The sequence below is a fragment of the Lagenorhynchus albirostris genome, chromosome 4, assembly GCF_949774975.1.
Source record: "Lagenorhynchus albirostris chromosome 4, mLagAlb1.1, whole genome shotgun sequence".
NCBI classification, from domain to species: domain Eukaryota; kingdom Metazoa; phylum Chordata; class Mammalia; order Artiodactyla; family Delphinidae; genus Lagenorhynchus; species Lagenorhynchus albirostris.
The window spans coordinates 121585754-121601822 of record NC_083098.1 but is presented as its reverse complement, the minus strand read 5'-3'; the positions used below and the strand labels follow the sequence as shown (position 1 = coordinate 121601822).

Genomic DNA, 16069 nt, shown 5'->3' with positions numbered 1-16069 from the left:
GTAAAATAAATATAAATGAAGATGAGTAATCAGATAAATATTTCAGTTCCAATTACAAGAATTTTAATGGTCTCAGAGGAAAGAGAAAGTGACAAAAGAAACTCCTGCAGAATTCCTTCAGGTCACCAAGAAAAGTGTAGACCAGAAGTTTCTTTTATGCTCCTTTCCCTCACACATAACGACATTAGGTATCATGCAGGGAGGGAATTCACCTTTTGCAGTGAGATTTTGATGAATTAAAGAGGAATTGTAGTAATGATTAGGATAATCAAGCTCACATCCAGTAATTATAAGCACTGAAAATGTCTGCCTTGGCATGGATTTTTACATTTAATGAATTGCTTTGTCTTATATGCACTAGACATTTGCAAGCAAAGATAACTATGTGGTAAATTGGCCTTAACAAAGCTTCAGTAAATGTTCTGTTCTCTCTGTTCCATCCCGCACTGTGACTGACAGCATCTCATAATGTTTTTCTTCAGTTGACTCTCGATTGACACCATCTCACCTGTAGTAAAAGAATAATTAACCCATTAATATTTTAACTTACCTCAACATAAAATACATATTCTTCATAATGGGATATTCTTTTTTACATGACTGTAGCACTAAGTAATTTATTCAGATCTTTTCTGAAAATGGAGGACGTGTTTGGTTAACAGGTAAAACAGTTCTACCTGTTTTAGTGATCTAAGAGAGTAGCATCATCAATCAATTATCTGCACTAAATCTTCATATCTCAGTCATTGAATAACTAGAATAAATAGCTATTGTCAAAACAACAAAGGCTGGAGCCTAGGGCTGCTCAACCAAAGAAAAGAGCTAGAGAATCAGAATCAGGCTATATGGCCAACACCAAATTTTGGGTTTTTACTGGATAACCACAGCTGGACTAACATAGAATGGACGCTACTAAATAAAGGAGCCACAGGATGAGATGGGGAAACAGAGTCACACTATGGCCAGCCTGCTTAGGAGACAGCAGTCTCCATGCTTGATATGTTCCCCTTGTCCCATGTACTTCACCAACTAACAAAAAAAATGAACAAGCCCACAGGATGCCCTGTCAACTGCCCCAGTGGTTCCTTCATTGGAAAGACAGGAACTGCTCCGTGTACCTGGGCCAGCCCTTCTCCATCTCTATTCATATTATGGCTTGTTCCTAACCACTTCCCAATATAAATATGTCTCTCCAGCTTTCTCAAAGTTTTCAGAGTGGCATACAATTTAACTACAAAGGGAGTCAAAGAAAATAATGACTGTATTTACTTCTGCTCTCTTTTTCTTTATACTTTGCACAGTACCAGGCATTCAGTTAATGCAAAGAACTAATAGTTGAATGGCATTCTATTTATTGGTCCCAACTGAAGTTATTATTGGTTTTGGTTTACTTTACATAGAAACTAAATTCTCTTTTCCATGTTGTTCTCTTTCAGCTTTGTCCAAAAGCAATAAACCAATCCACACTATTATCCTGAACCCCCATGTACATCTGGTAGGCGATGATGCTGCCTGCATAGCATACATTAGGCTCACACAGTACATGGATGGCAGCGGAATGCCAAAAACAATGCAGTCAGAAGAGACACGTGTGTGGCACCGCCGGGATGGAAAGTGGCAGAATGTTCATTTTCATCGCTCGGGGTCGCGAACAGTACCCATCAAGTAAATATTTCCAGGCTGTCAGCTTCTTTGTTAATATACCCCTGGTCACCGTCTTTTACTTATTCCATTGTTAATAGCATGGCATCTGTTATTTAATGCTAGTGGTCATTTAGTGGTCAGTTACACTGGTGGGAATTAATGTTTCATGAGAAGCAGTCTGTAATTCTCCAGAAAGATCAATCAGACTAGCCTTTTGTGGGTTGAAACTTGCCCTAGAAAGTACACAATAGTTTTAGACAGGAATTAGAGGATACCCTATTACGCTGATTTCTCTTATGGTTAAATCAGGGAGAATTCATGTAATAAGGTAAACTATTTATGACTTCATTGTCACAATTGGCAGAGGAAGGGGAAAAATTAGGGGGAAAAGTTTCTAAAATGACCAATACAGTTGACCCTCCTTATCCATGGTTTCCTTACACACAGATTCAACCAGCCTGAGATCAAAAATTTTCAGGGGTGGAGAAATTCCAGTAAGTTTCAAAAAGCACAACTTAAATTTGTCTTGCAGGGAACTATTTACATAGCATTTACATTGTGTTAGGTATTCTAAGTAAACTAGAGATTATTTAAAGTATATGGGAGGATGTGTGTAGGTTATATGAAATACTGTGCCATTTTAATAAGAAACTTGAGCATCTGCAAATTTTGATATCCTCGGGGGTTCTGAAACCAATCCCCCCCCCCAGATACTGTGGGGAGACTGTATAATATCAGGAGCTTCATTTCACAGGTTTTCTTCTACTGGTGCTCAATTATGAGAAATGTATGAAATACAGCATTTAAGGTGCAAGTATTAGGTATTTCAGCATCTTTCTCACTACAGCACTCTACCTCAGATGTCATGTTTGCTCTTCCAATCAATAATTAGACATATTTATTGCACATCACATAGGTGCAGGTAAAATGTGCCAGGTAAAATGCAAGGTGAAAGATGTTGCCCTTAAGGAACTTATATTCTAGTTTAGAAAGCAACTTACAACCAATACCAAAGAAAAAACAAAGTTTATAATCAACTTCAGTGTAGAAGGGAATGAATGACTAATGTAGCAAACTGTTTATAACAGTTTGGAAGTATACTGTGTATAAAAGAATTTTGAACAAGGTCTTAAGTGAGGAGTGGAATTTGGAGAAATGGAAGGATAGAAAGAACAAAAGGAAGATAGTCCAAGTTCAAGGAGCATCATGAGGAAAAGCACAGGGTCAGACGTTAGCTTCCTGTGGTAGAGGATTGTCAGTAAGGAAGGCTGGCTCCAGCTCGAGTCAAGGGGAATCATGGGGGTTGAGGTTGCGTCAGTAAAGTGGGGTGAGATGAGAACAAGAAGGGGTGTTCAGAATCAGTAGAAGTTCGGCCAACTGCTGATCTCATTCCAGATTCTCTCACCAGGATTACCTGGTAATATCTGGGGGGCATGGGATGGGGAATCAAGGCCACACAAACAGCCATTCAACTCACTCCGGAGAATCCATCAAAATGTCTTAGTTTAATAATGTCCCACCACAGTGGTTTTCAATGGCCTTCTCTATAGCCTTATTATGTATCACTGTTGGATTTGTAAAAAGTGGGTCAGTAAGGAAAAAAAAATAGGTTGAAATTCACTCCCCCCCCCAAAAAAAAGCTAAGTAATTAAGAGAAAGACAAAAGGAATGTAACGATAATGAAGACACCTGTTTTTGTGCATTTCTGTGTTTTTTACCCCAAAGAGGTACAGCACCAATTTCCAGTTAATACAGAAGGGATTACATTCATTCAGTACTAGAAGGTTAGGCTTTTCTACAATTCCCTAAAGTGTTTATGGGATAGAGCCTATTTAAGAAAACTTCATTTTATGCCAGGTGGCTTAAATGGGGCTTCTCTTAATAGGCCATCTTGTATTCCAAATGGGAAAGAAAACTTCTCAGGAAGCACCTCTTTGTGGCAAAACATCTAAGGCCTGAAAACCATTCCCATGTGGGTCTTGTAAGTAACACCCTGCTCCATGATACTTTGTGATTGGAGCTAATGACTGAAAAGCTGCATGGCTGTTTTTCCTCCCTTTGAGGATATTTCCTCACATTATTTCAGTGAAAACCATATTTGCATGAGCTCTTGAGTCTAATGGTTGGCACCATTGTGTAGCATAACCCATATTTTCAAGGTACTAAAGTGCTGAGGAGACCCTCCCTTCAGCACATGGATTGTGGCAGTTTTGGAATATCCTGGAGTTCTCACATCAAAAGTCACTTCTCTCTGGGTCAATTCAGACAACTCTCAATTATCCAGAACTAATTTATATCAGGCTCTAGGATCTTTTGGAGTCTTACTGTTTTACAAGAGGTTACAGTTCCTGTTCTGCACTTGGCTAAGGTTAATAGGTAGACTAATTGGCTCTGCCTGACTGAATATAATAGTGTTTGACCACGAGGAGGAAGTCAAGCTGAAATTTAAAACAAAGCGAGTAATTCCAGAGGATAATTGGAAGTTGACTGTAATTCAATTCATGCCTGCATTGTTATTTCCTAAGATTTGCTTCTTACCTTGGATTAGAATAATTCAGATGTGTGGTACTGTTGTGAATTTTTTCCCCATTCAAAGCAAGCACTGAACCTTGTCAGACCTTGGAAGAGGTAGTGCTCCCAGCTGTTGGTTTAAAGAAAGAAGGCCTCCAATTAAATAAGAATAATCGTGTTTTCCCTACTTCTGAGGCTGTAAAATTGACTTCTAGGTGTGATTTCCCGCAGAGTCTAAGAATAATGACAGAAGCTAAAGGATGCATTTAAACTTTTCGTCTCTTTCCACCAAATAATGCTATTCATTTATTAATTTGTCCGGTAAACATGTATGTTTAGATTTCATCATGTGCTTGCAGCCTGAGTCCCCGTCTATTTTTAGCTTAGCTCTGTGTGGACAAATTGACAGATTCAAGTAGAAGATCCATATTAATTGCTTTAACATTGTGCATTTTCTCTTTTAATGACTGCAAGCAAAGATCTCTTATACGTAGCCTTTTCGATCTATTAACTGCTGAGTTATAAAATCGTAGCCTAGCCTAATCTTTGGCAAAGCAATTTGATGCTACTTTGTAAAACAGTTTAATTTATGTCTCCCCTCTCTCCTTTCAGCTAAGTATCAACAGTGCCACTTCTGCATTCTCTGTTCTCACCTGGATGGTAACCCTGGGCCGTCCTCTCCTCCTCTTCATGCATGTTTCTGAGTGCATGAAGTTGTGAAGGTCCTACGTGTAATGCACATGTGATGCATCATCTTGTCATATATTCCTTCCTGTACATTGTTTACACTTCAACTATGGAGATGTTCCATGCAAACTTCAATCACTGTTGGCAAACAATAGGGGGAGGTCAGACAAAATTCCACAATACTCCAAAGTACAAACCTACTCATCCGGTTTCTCTGCTTATGCCAAGACTTAACAGACTTCAAAATTATCGTTCTTTGAATGACAGTTTGTAACAGAAATGTAAGTTTTTAAAAACTCTTTGCTGTTCATCTGTTTTAGCTTTTTTGTTTAACAAAAAAAGGGAAAAGAAATTACCTTCAGTTTCCTGGTGTGATCCTGGTTGAAATGGTTGATATGTCACTGAAAGCTGTGTTGCTGTTTAACAATTAAAGGGATTGATACGTGGGCAGAATCACTTATGAATGTGGAAGCGAGAATCGGTGGGTTTGCTACTACCTAAAGTCATGTCTTTTTTGGTCAAACTGTGTAAACTGGAAAAACTCACGTCATTGACGAGTTTGATCACTTTAGGGTATACTTGCACTGTTCTGGTGAAATTTGCTGAATTTTTTGTTCCTTTCTCAAACCTATGCTCTTTTTTCTTCATTTTCTCCTATTTCTTTATTACTTTTGTTTGCTTCCTTTATATTTTTCTGCTTTTCATTCTTTTTTCTCTTTTTGTCTAGTAGTGTGAGAAAAGTGAAATTTGCATAATGAAGGTAAAATAAAAACAGGCCTTTCGGAGGTGGCTAAACTAGTGCTTTGATCATCTTCTGGGCCCATAAAAATGATGTCAAGAAGATTTCAAAAGTTTGTAATTCTGCTCGAGTTTGGACGTAGGGATCCTAACTATGTTGGAGGTATTAGAATTGTTTAAACTTATAATAAAAGCAAGTAGGTTCCTACTGTACCTGCACCACGTCTCACTGATTGGTGCAGTTGCCAGGAGAGTACCAAGCTGGTCGTAGATCAGGATTTTGTGCAAAGGCGCTTCCTTCTGCCTTGCAGGATGCGCGCCTCCTGCGTCATCCCTGGCTAGTTTTCTGAAGTTAGAGAGGCCTGCGGGTGTTTTCCATTCTCCTAAGTGTTTGTTTTGAACTCTGTCTCTGTGACTTGTGCTTTTGTAGCTTCTCTCATGTGTCAGAGTAACATTATCTTCCTTCGAGGAGTTAGCATTTTCCTATTTAAAAAAGGGGGGGGCGGGAGGGATTGTCCCTGTTTTCTCTGTGCTTCTCATTTCTCCTTTGTTTATTCAATTCCTGTGGGGCTTTTTCTCCTCCCTGAAATGCTTTATAGTGCATGGTATCTTCATCAGCATTATTTTAACAATAGTAATTCACAATCCCCAGAAGCCTATTTTTAAAGCAGAAGCAAAAAAATAAAAACATCAACCCTCCCTCTTTTCTCTCATTTCACCTTTCTGTGTTGATTACTAATCACCTTAGATATTGTTGCTAGTGGATGTATGGTAGATGGATTGAAGCTTTTCTGATAATTATTACACGATTTAAAACTATATATATTTAAAATAAAATAAATATCTACAGTAAATGTATTGGGCCATGTTAACCTGCCAATGAGATCTGTGAAAAAATAATGGCCTCATTTTTCCCTTTTTAATTTCTTTTACCTTTTTGTGCAGCAGCTATACGTGGCATACATGTATTTTTTAACAAAATAGGTATAGAGTGTTTTTTTTTTACACTTTTAGCATGTGGTGTTGAAGTATTATTACTGTAGATCAAGTTTGTCTTCCGCACTAAGACGTGAGGAAATTGTGATTTGTTCTCTCCACCACAATTGAATTACACATTTATTAATTATCTTCTCTCATTTTGAAACACTGCAGTTTACCGTGGGACACTGTATATATTTCTTGCCATAATGGTAAATGACTGATTGATATATTTAAGAGTTAATAAATTTGTGATTTCTGCTGACAATGTGTCCATTTTTATTTTTAAGAGGTACTGTATTTATTTATGCATGTGTGACGCTGGCTAGTGCCAATGGCACTATATGGTCTCATTAGTCCATAATTTACCTTTGACATAAAGATGAAGCTACTGAACTGAGCTTCCTTCTAAGAACGTACTTGGTGATGATGACAAGTTACTGTGTGCACAAAATGTCTCTCCTAGGGAAATTTTTCTGAGAACAAAGCAGTTAAAACAAGAGTCCTAAAAATTTCTAAATGTGCCTTCCACTCCATCCTTCTCATGGCTGCTAGCTAGATTCCATTTTTAACCCAAATCTGACCAAACCTGTGTTATCTCCAATATATAGGCAAGCGCCTCATCTCCCGCTACCCCTCAACTTGAACTTGAGTGTACAGAAGTACTCAACTTCTTTCAGTTTATTAAAAGCACCACACGTTTATGTTTCTAGAATATTCTTCCCCTACTTCTTCAATCTAATTCTTACTCATTCCTTGAAATTCAATTTAGACTATCATCCCCTCCAGCAAACCTCCCTAGACCATGCTCTAAGCGCTCGCTCGCTCTCTCTCTCTCTCTCTCTCTCTCTCTCTCTCTCAGTACTGACCATACTTTGTGTTCAACTCTTCCGCCAACCACATTGTTTTGGAGATACATCTTTGTGTGTTCTCTGCTGGAGTAATGCCTCTCTAGGCAAGAACTGTGTGTTTGTATCCGTGGCTCCATATAAGAGCCAGGAAGGGAGACGTTGTTAGTAGTTGCTGAACCATGGCCAAACCATAAATGGGAAACTCACAGTGCAATCGGAGTCCTGGGTTTATTGTTCGGTTCTGTCGTTGTTGTCTTTGACACTCTGAGCAATTTGCCTCTTCCCTCTGAACCTTCGTTTTCATGTTTATAAAATGAGAAGAAAAAAAACAATAAGGATATTGTGAAGGTTAGGGATAATAGGTACAGAGTACCTAGAATAATATTTGGTGGGAAATATTAAATGGTAGCAGCTCTAACTGTTCTAATCACTGATAGTAATACTCCCAATGTTCTAGTTATTCCTTACTCAGAAGCGTATAGAACTCTTGTTTTGATATGCGCTGCCCTGTTTAGGTAGATTTACTGATATTGCTAAGGATATACTCATATTCAAATGTCTCAGCAGCAAAATGAGGAATAGCGAGGTAGTCTAGCCGAAAGTAGGGAAAATGAAATGGAGTAAATCAGTATATTCTAGGGAAATTCAAGGAATCTTAGCCTAAAGTAACTGAAATTTTGAATCTCTGTAAATAAAAACTATATATAATGTAAGGGTGAACACAGAAAGCACAACCTTTGAGTGATTTCATTAAATAAAATTCTACTGGCTTCTACAAATGTTTCAGTTTCCATGGTCTCCTTTGTCAGGTGAAAGTGAGAATATATATTTTTTAAAAAAAAGATACTGAATATCAGCACACTAAACCATGTGTCCGTGACCGGAACAATAAGCAGTCATAAACCACCTTGGCCCGAGAGAGCAGCACGAAGTATTTACGGTACTTCTGCTTTTCTGTCAAATAAAACAATTCTCAAAAATAAGCTGAAATGTTCTCCTGAGGACCCGGCTTCTGACTTCACAGCAAGAAATAAAGCCATCTCTGCATCTCTGTCTACGCAGCACCTGGCCTTCTCTCCCGTTGCTGTGGAAATAGTTTGTGCACCTGGCAGAGGCCGACACCCTTCCCCCTCACACCTGCTGGCAGGCATCGCAAGTCTCCCCGCCGCACCCCGTCATCATAAATCGCTTCCTCTACACTAGACATCCCCACCAACGCCCCGTTTCTTTCCTTCATGTCCAGACTCCTTGAAAGGCCTGCATGCGCTTGCTGTCTGCCACCTCTCTCCTCCTGTCCCCTTAAGCCCACCCTCACGAATCCACAAAGCAGGTTCTCCCAAAGTCACCGATGACCACCGTGTCATTCATTCCAGGGACCAATTTTCAGTCATTTTACCTGCTCTCTCAGCAGCATTTGACACAGCTTCCTGTCTCAATCTTGAAACATTTTTCTCTTGTCCTTCAGACAATACACTTGCCCAACTTTCTTCCTACCGTTCTAGATGCTTCTTCCCAATCTCTACCTGGTCCCTTTTCAACAGCCTGGCTTTTAAATTTTGGAACGCTTCTAGTTTTTCTATATTCACTCACTCCCAGGATAATTGCACCCAATCTCAATGACTTTAAATTATGTTAATGACTCTCAGATACGTCGTTATCTCCAGCCTGGATCACTCTCTTAAACTCCAAACGTGTAGATCCAACTGCCTACCTAAACTCTACGTTGCAGATCTACTAGGCATCCCAAAATGTCCAAAGCCGAGCTTTTAATCGTCTGTGCCAAAACCTCCCCTTACAGCTGTTTCCATATCTCAAGAATTGGCAATTTAACTCTTCCTCTGATCAGGCCAGAAATCTTGGTCTCTCTCTTAATTCCTCTATTTGAAATCCCGTCATTTTTACCTCCAAATCATAACCAGAATCTGACCACTTCTGACAATGGCTTCTGCTACCTCCCTTGGGCCAGATCACCTTCGTGTTCTCTATACTATTGGAATAGCCCCCTAATTGGATTCTCAGCTACTCTTATCTCTCTTCTGTTTACTCTTGATGTAGCAGCTAGAAATGAGCCTGTTAAAATAGAAGTCAAAGCATGTCACTTCTCTGCACAAAACCCGCCAGTAGTTCCCCTTATCACTCAGAGTGAAAACCAAAGTCCTGAGAGTGGCCTTTGAGGCTGTACCTGATACTGCTCCCTGTTACCTTTACGGATGCTCCCACCTCAGGGCCTTTGCACTTGTCTTTTCCTGTGTTGAAACACTTCCTCAGAGATCCAGTGGCTGTCTCCTTCACTTACTTATTTGTTTGCAAAATATAGTCACTTTCTCAGTAAAGCCTTCCCTGACCATCTTATCCAAGACTTCAGACCTAACTCTCCTATAGGACACTTCATATCCTCCTTCCCCAATTTTTTTTTTCTCCTTACAATGACTATTTAACATATGGTTTCCTCATTTTATCTATTTTATGAGGGTGGAACTTTTTGTCTTTCTTGTTCATGATATATTCCCCGCTCGTAGAACTGTGTTTGGAACGTAGGTGCTTAATAATTTGTAGTTGAACAAATAAGTTAATGAATTGCTCTCCTCTTTTACAGTTAGAAAAGCTGAGGCTCCCAGCCCATATATGAGTTGCCTCAGAGTAACGCCAAGGGTTGTAAACTGCCTACATTATAATTACTTGAAGAAAGAAAAAAAAAACTTTACTATAAAGAATAAACTTTCAGCATCAATGTATATATTTGGAACTTTTTTAGGCTGCAAGGAACAGAAAACAATTCCAAATAGCTTAACAAGGAAAATACATTATTTCACAGAACGAGAGATGGATGAATTAGTTCTAGGGTTGATAAACAATCTGGATAAACAACCTGATAAATTCAGTGACAACAACATAAACATTTTTCAGCTTGCCCTTCCAAGGGTATAAACTTTATAATCCAGTTTAAAAGACCTCACGGTCCCAATATACATGACATGGCTTCTAGTGACACATCCGGACAGGACAACATCCAATGGAAGGTTGGATTGCTCTCTCTCTCCTCTACCTGCCACCCCTCACCCCCCAGCAAAGAAATATTTCTTAGGTCACATGCCTTACCCAGTTCAGCTTAGACTGATAAGGACCTGCCCCAGGGCTAGGGGTGGGCTATTTCCCCTTAGGCTATGGGTGTCTACGGAAGGGAGGAGACCTGCACAGAGACTGGATCAAACTTTCAAAAAGTTTAGGAACAAATATTGTCGTATAACAAATACATTGGGAATGTCAAAAAAATCTTTGTTTTTATCGACCCCTTTAAAGCTGCTATTCTATGCATGTAATGAGAATGGTGAAAAAAGAAAAGGAAAAGGAATCGTTATCTCCTCCAAACTACATCTCATCCGCAGAAGCCTCTCTCTTGTTATATTCCTGATGTGCCCAGTGAACTCAGCGCTAGAGAATTCTCCCCCCACAGAACTCTTCGGGAGTAGGAAAGTTTGGTCATTTCACTCCACTGCAAGTTCTTCCAAGAACTCCAGTCCCCAAAAAAGGGCCCATTTAAGCCCTCCAGACACCCTGCCCAAACTTCAGTGAAAACCTCGGGGAAAAAAAAAAGTAAAGAACACTTCGTGCCTGAAACCACATTTAGTGATCAATGTCTTCAGTGCTGTTTTTCTTTCTTTATCACTTTAAATAAGTAAAGTAGGAAAGTGGGGTGTCAAGCCCGGGGGAGTGTAACAACTAAGTAAACATCAGAGACCTTATTCACCATCCACCCACTGGATTCTGCTCCACAAAGTGAACAAAAGAACAGGCAGTTCATCTCTAGAACCTGTTCCTGCGGGGTCTGAAGCAAGTTTGCTGTTGTGTGGGAAGAACTGATTTGTGATTACATGGTATGTGTACAATGCTCTCTTTGTATCACAGTCGCAAATATAGGTGACTCAGAGGCATCTTCCACTGAAGATGGGGTTGGTCACCACAGTCTTTCTTCCAAAAGCCTTAATTCTCAGACTTTACCTTCCTCTCATATTTGCTCTTTGAATAGATTCATAAGCACCTCTTCACCCCCAAACAAAAGAACTAGATTCCCTATTACTCAAACTATGAGGGAGGGGCTCCCTCTAGGGTGCGTGGCTAAGAGGACAAATTTGAAAAGTGACCATTGATCTCACGCTCCCACCTCCCCTCATTCAGTTTGTAAGAAAATTAGCTCATCCACTTTGAGACCACTCTGCTAAAAGATGAAACGCTGAATATACACAGCTATAAGCTTACAGATATATGAAGAGACAGGGAGAACGAAGCGCTTTGGGACGGCAGACAGGCACCGGGCTGGCAATGGAACGTGATGAGTGGGAAAGACAAAACAAAACTAAATACCCTCACAGGCAGGCAACAAGAACAGAAGGAAACACTGACCGAGTACCTACTCTGTCACAGGCTCAGTGATAAGAATTGTCCCAGGAGAGGGCCCCTTGCCAGGAGATGGCCGCTATGGGCGTCTACCTTGTTCCTAAACTGGCTGCCCTGCTCTCTGACTCATGCTAAGGCCACCAAACTCCTTAAAATTTACACAGGTAAACATATCTCACACTCGGTAGACGTCAAGAAAGCGGTCTCTCACCACCCAATCTGTTACCATTCCCTAAGAGCCGTCCCCAGGGTTTGAGGCATGGAGGCTGCGGAAGCCTCCTTGCCTCGTACTGTTTCCCCCTGAACGACGCAGGTCTGAAGAGCACGGATCCACTTACATGTGGATTTTTTTCAGGAGTAAACATGACACCACTGCAGGATCCTGGCCGCTGGAATCCTCAGATGCAGAACTGCAGATATGGAGGAACCGTGTATATGGGGAAAGCTGACTATAAATTATGCAAGGATTTCCGACTGCGTGGAGAGTTAGCATCCCTAACCTCCGTGTTGTTCAAGGGTCAACTGTATAATGTTTCCTATATGATTTCTACGCTGATTCAATGATGCCACTTGGCAGGAAAGAAGGAAAGAGGGATTATGAAGCTCCAGGCCCCAACAGCCTGAAACCTCAAGTTTCTCTTTTGAGTTAATCCCACCTTTGTGCTCCACATTCACTCTTTTTTTTCTTTTTTGTTTTTAACATATCTGTTAAAAGCATGAATACACACACCCTCCCAAGAACAAACACTAATTCTTCCAAGACAGAAAGTGATAAAACAAATTTTCACATATTGAGATATGGAGAAGTCATTCTGGCTTATACATGAGTTAACTTCCGTTTGATGCTAACTAAAACAGCCTGTTTGTGGCCTATCAAACATACACCATACATCTGCTTTAATTATTAGAGACAAAGACACAATGACCGTAAGTAAAGAATATCCATGTTGGACTTCCCTGGTGGCGCAGTGGTTAAAAATCCACCTGTCAGTGCAGGGGACATGGTTTCGATCCCTTGTCCAGGAAGATCCCACATGCCACAGAGCAACCAAGCCCATGCACCACAACTACCGAGCCTGCGCTCTAGAGCCCGTGTGCCACAACTACTGAAGCCTGCGCACCACAACTACTGAAGCCACGCACCTAGAGCCTATGCTCTGCAACAAGAGAAGCCACCACAGTGAGAAGCCCACGCACCGCAATGAAGAGTAGCCCCCGCTTGCTAGAACTAGAGAAAGCCCATGCACAGAAGACCCAACGCAGCCAAAAATTAATAAATAAGTACATAAATAAATTTGTTTTTTTAAAAAGTCCATGTTAAAAAACAAAGATTAAGGGCTTCCCTGGTGGTGCAGTGGTTGAGAGTCCGCCTGCCGATGCAGGCGACACGGGTTCGTGCCCCGGTCCAGGAAGATCCCACATGCCGCGGAGCGGCTGGGCCCGTGAGCCATGGCCGCTGAGCCTGCGCGTCCAGAGCCTGTGCTCCGCAACGGGAGAGGCCACAACAGTGAGAGGCCCGTGTACCAAAAAAAACACAAAAAAAACCCCAAAGATTAAGTGCCTCTCTTCCTGGCATGCCAGTGCTGGTTATCCTTTGATGATAATACTCCCTTCCCAGGTGAAAGGCCATGCTAACTTGCTATGTACATGATGTACTGTTCTTTTTTTGTTTTTTTGAAACTTTGAGGTAAGGTAACCCTGATGTGTTTAGTGTTCTTTTCTTTGTTCTGACAAGATATAATACTGTGCTGAAAACTCCTCTACTCCAGAGCAGTTTCTCAGAGTAATCCGGGAAGTGGGCTTCCAAGCTAGTCCTCAGTTTGGCTCAAATAAAACTCTTTTCTATTCTTATTATAGATTGTTTATTGATTATTTTCATTGACAAAAGGAAACACATTGCTAGTTGCCTCATGATCACCAATAGCCTTTCTCATTCTTAACGGATTTGGTTTCTTTCCTACTTCTCCTCCAAGCTTACTAGAAAAATGACACAGCCCTGTTACCTTTACTGATTATTTCATAAGAGAGGCTTGAAATGCTGAGGATCTTTTGTTTTTATCATTCTTCATCTACAGGAAGGAAAAACTCCCTGTTCAGTTCTCCCAATTACAGACATAAAACAAAAATAAGATGATACTATATGTTTCCTTATATAAGCTGTTTTTTTCACTTGCTAGCATATAATAAACAAATTTCATTTCAATATGCTCCTAGGGCTTCCCTGGTGGTGCAGTGGTTGCGAGTCCGCCTACCGATGCAGGGGACACGGGTTCGTGCCCCGGTCCGGGAGGGATCCCACATGCCGCGGAGCGGCTGGGCCCGTGAGCCATGGCCGCTGAGCCTGCGCATCGGAGCCTGTGCTCCGCAGCTGGAGAGGCCACAACAGTGAGAGGCCCGCGTACCGCAAAAAAAAACCAAAAACCAAAAAACAATATGCTCCTATACCATTACTTTTAGTAACCTCATACTAAACTATTTACCCAAATGATATACCATTACTTATTTAACCAATTCTCTATTGGTGAACATGCATGTTTCTTTTTACTTTTATTCTATCAACAATAAGTAATGAACATCCTTGTAGCTAACTTTTTCCACAGATCCTTGATTATTTCCTTAGAGAAATTACCAGAGAAGAAAATACTGAGTCATCCATTTAATCTTAGCCTCACAAAAACAGTTATGATTTATAGGGAAGAAATTATCAGAGAGGGGAGGAAACAAGATGGCGGAGTAGAAGGACGTGGTCTCACTCCCTCTTGCGAGAACACCAGAATCACAACTAGCTGCTGGACAATCATCGACAGGAAGACACGGGAACTCACCAAAAAAGATACCCCACATCAAAAGACAAAGGAGAAGCCACAATGAGAAGGTAGGAGGGACGCAATCACAGTACAATCAAATCCCATAACTGGTGGGTGGGTGATTCACAGACTGGAGAACACTCATACCACAGAAGTCCACCCACTGGAGTAAAGGTTCAGAGCCCCACGTCAGGTTTCCCAACCTGGGGGTCTGGCAACGGGAGGAGGAATTCATAGAGAATCAGACTTTGAAGCCTCGTGGGAATTGATTGCAGGACTTTGACAGGACTGGGGGAAACAGAGACTTCACTCTTGGAGGGCACACACAAAGTAGTGTGCACATTGGGACACAGGGGAAGGAGCAGTGACCCCAGGGGAGACTGAACCAGACCTACCTGCTAGTGTTGGAGGGTCTCCTGCAGAGGCGGGGTGTGGTTGTGGCCCACTGTGGGGACAAGGACACTGGCAGCAGAAGTTCTGGAAAGTCCTCCTTGGCGTGAGTCCCTCCAGAGTCTGTCATTAGCCCCACCAAAGAGCCCAGGTAGGCTCCAGTGTTGGGGTGACTCAGGCAAAACAACCACCAGGAAGGGAATCCAGCCCCACCCATCAACAGTCAAGCAGATTAAACTTTTACTGAGCTCTGCTAACCAGAGCAACTATCAGCTCTACCCACCACCAGTCCCTCCCATCAGGAAACTTACACAAGCCTCTTAGATAGCCTCATCCACCAGAGGGCAGACAACAGAAGGAAGAAGAACTACAATCCCGCAGCCTGTGGAACAAAAACCACATTCACAGAAAGATAGACAAGATGAAAAGGCAGAGGGCTATGTACCAGATGAAGGAACAAGATAAAACCCCAGAAAAATAACTAAATGAAGTGGAGATAGGCAACCTTCCAGGAAAAGATTTCAGAATAAAGATAGTGAAGATAATCCAGGACCTCGGATAAAGAATGGAGGAAAAGATCGAGAAGATGCAAGAAATGTTTAACAAAGACCTAGAAGAATTAAAGAACAGACAGACAGAGATGAACAATACAATAACTGAAATGAAAACTACACTAGAAGGAATCAATAGCAGAATAACTGAGGCAGAAGAACGGATAAGAGACCTGGAAGACAGAAAGGTGGAATTCACTGCCATGGAACAGAATAAAGAAAAAAGAATGAAAAGAAGACAGCCTAAGAGACCTCTGGGATAACATTAAACACAACAACATTCGCATTATAAGGGTCACAGAAAGAGAAGAGAGAGAGAAAAGACTCAAGAAAATATTTGAAGAGATTATAGTCGAAAACTTCCCTAACATGGGAAAGGAAATAGCCACCTAAGTCCAGGAAGTGCAGCAAGTCCCATACAGGATAAACCCAAGGAGAAACATGCCAAGACACATAGCAATCAAATTGGCAAAAATTAAAGGCAAAGAAGAATTATTGAAAGCAGCAAGGGGAAAAT

At 41.1% G+C, this 16069-nt stretch overlaps 1 protein-coding gene across 15 annotated transcripts in view; it reads left to right on the top strand.

Moving 5' to 3' along the window:
* The window catches only part of CAMK2D (calcium/calmodulin dependent protein kinase II delta), a 275544-nt gene extending 268718 nt beyond the window's left edge, over positions 1-6826 (top strand). For 7 of the 15 annotated variants that reach the window (XM_060148635.1, XM_060148624.1, XM_060148621.1 and 4 more), the window contains 3 exons: positions 1437-1665; positions 2092-2138; positions 4768-6826. In XM_060148635.1, the coding sequence (XP_060004618.1) occupies positions 1437-1665; positions 2092-2138; positions 4768-4859 (368 nt within the window). In that variant the 3' untranslated portion in view covers positions 4860-6826. Of the gene's footprint in view, positions 1-1436; positions 1670-2091; positions 2139-3529; positions 3626-4767 lie in introns of those variants that run through there. The other 8 variants (XM_060148629.1, XM_060148633.1, XM_060148628.1 and 5 more) reach the window with 4 other exon arrangements.
* The last annotated feature ends 9243 nt before the right edge of the window (positions 6827-16069 follow it).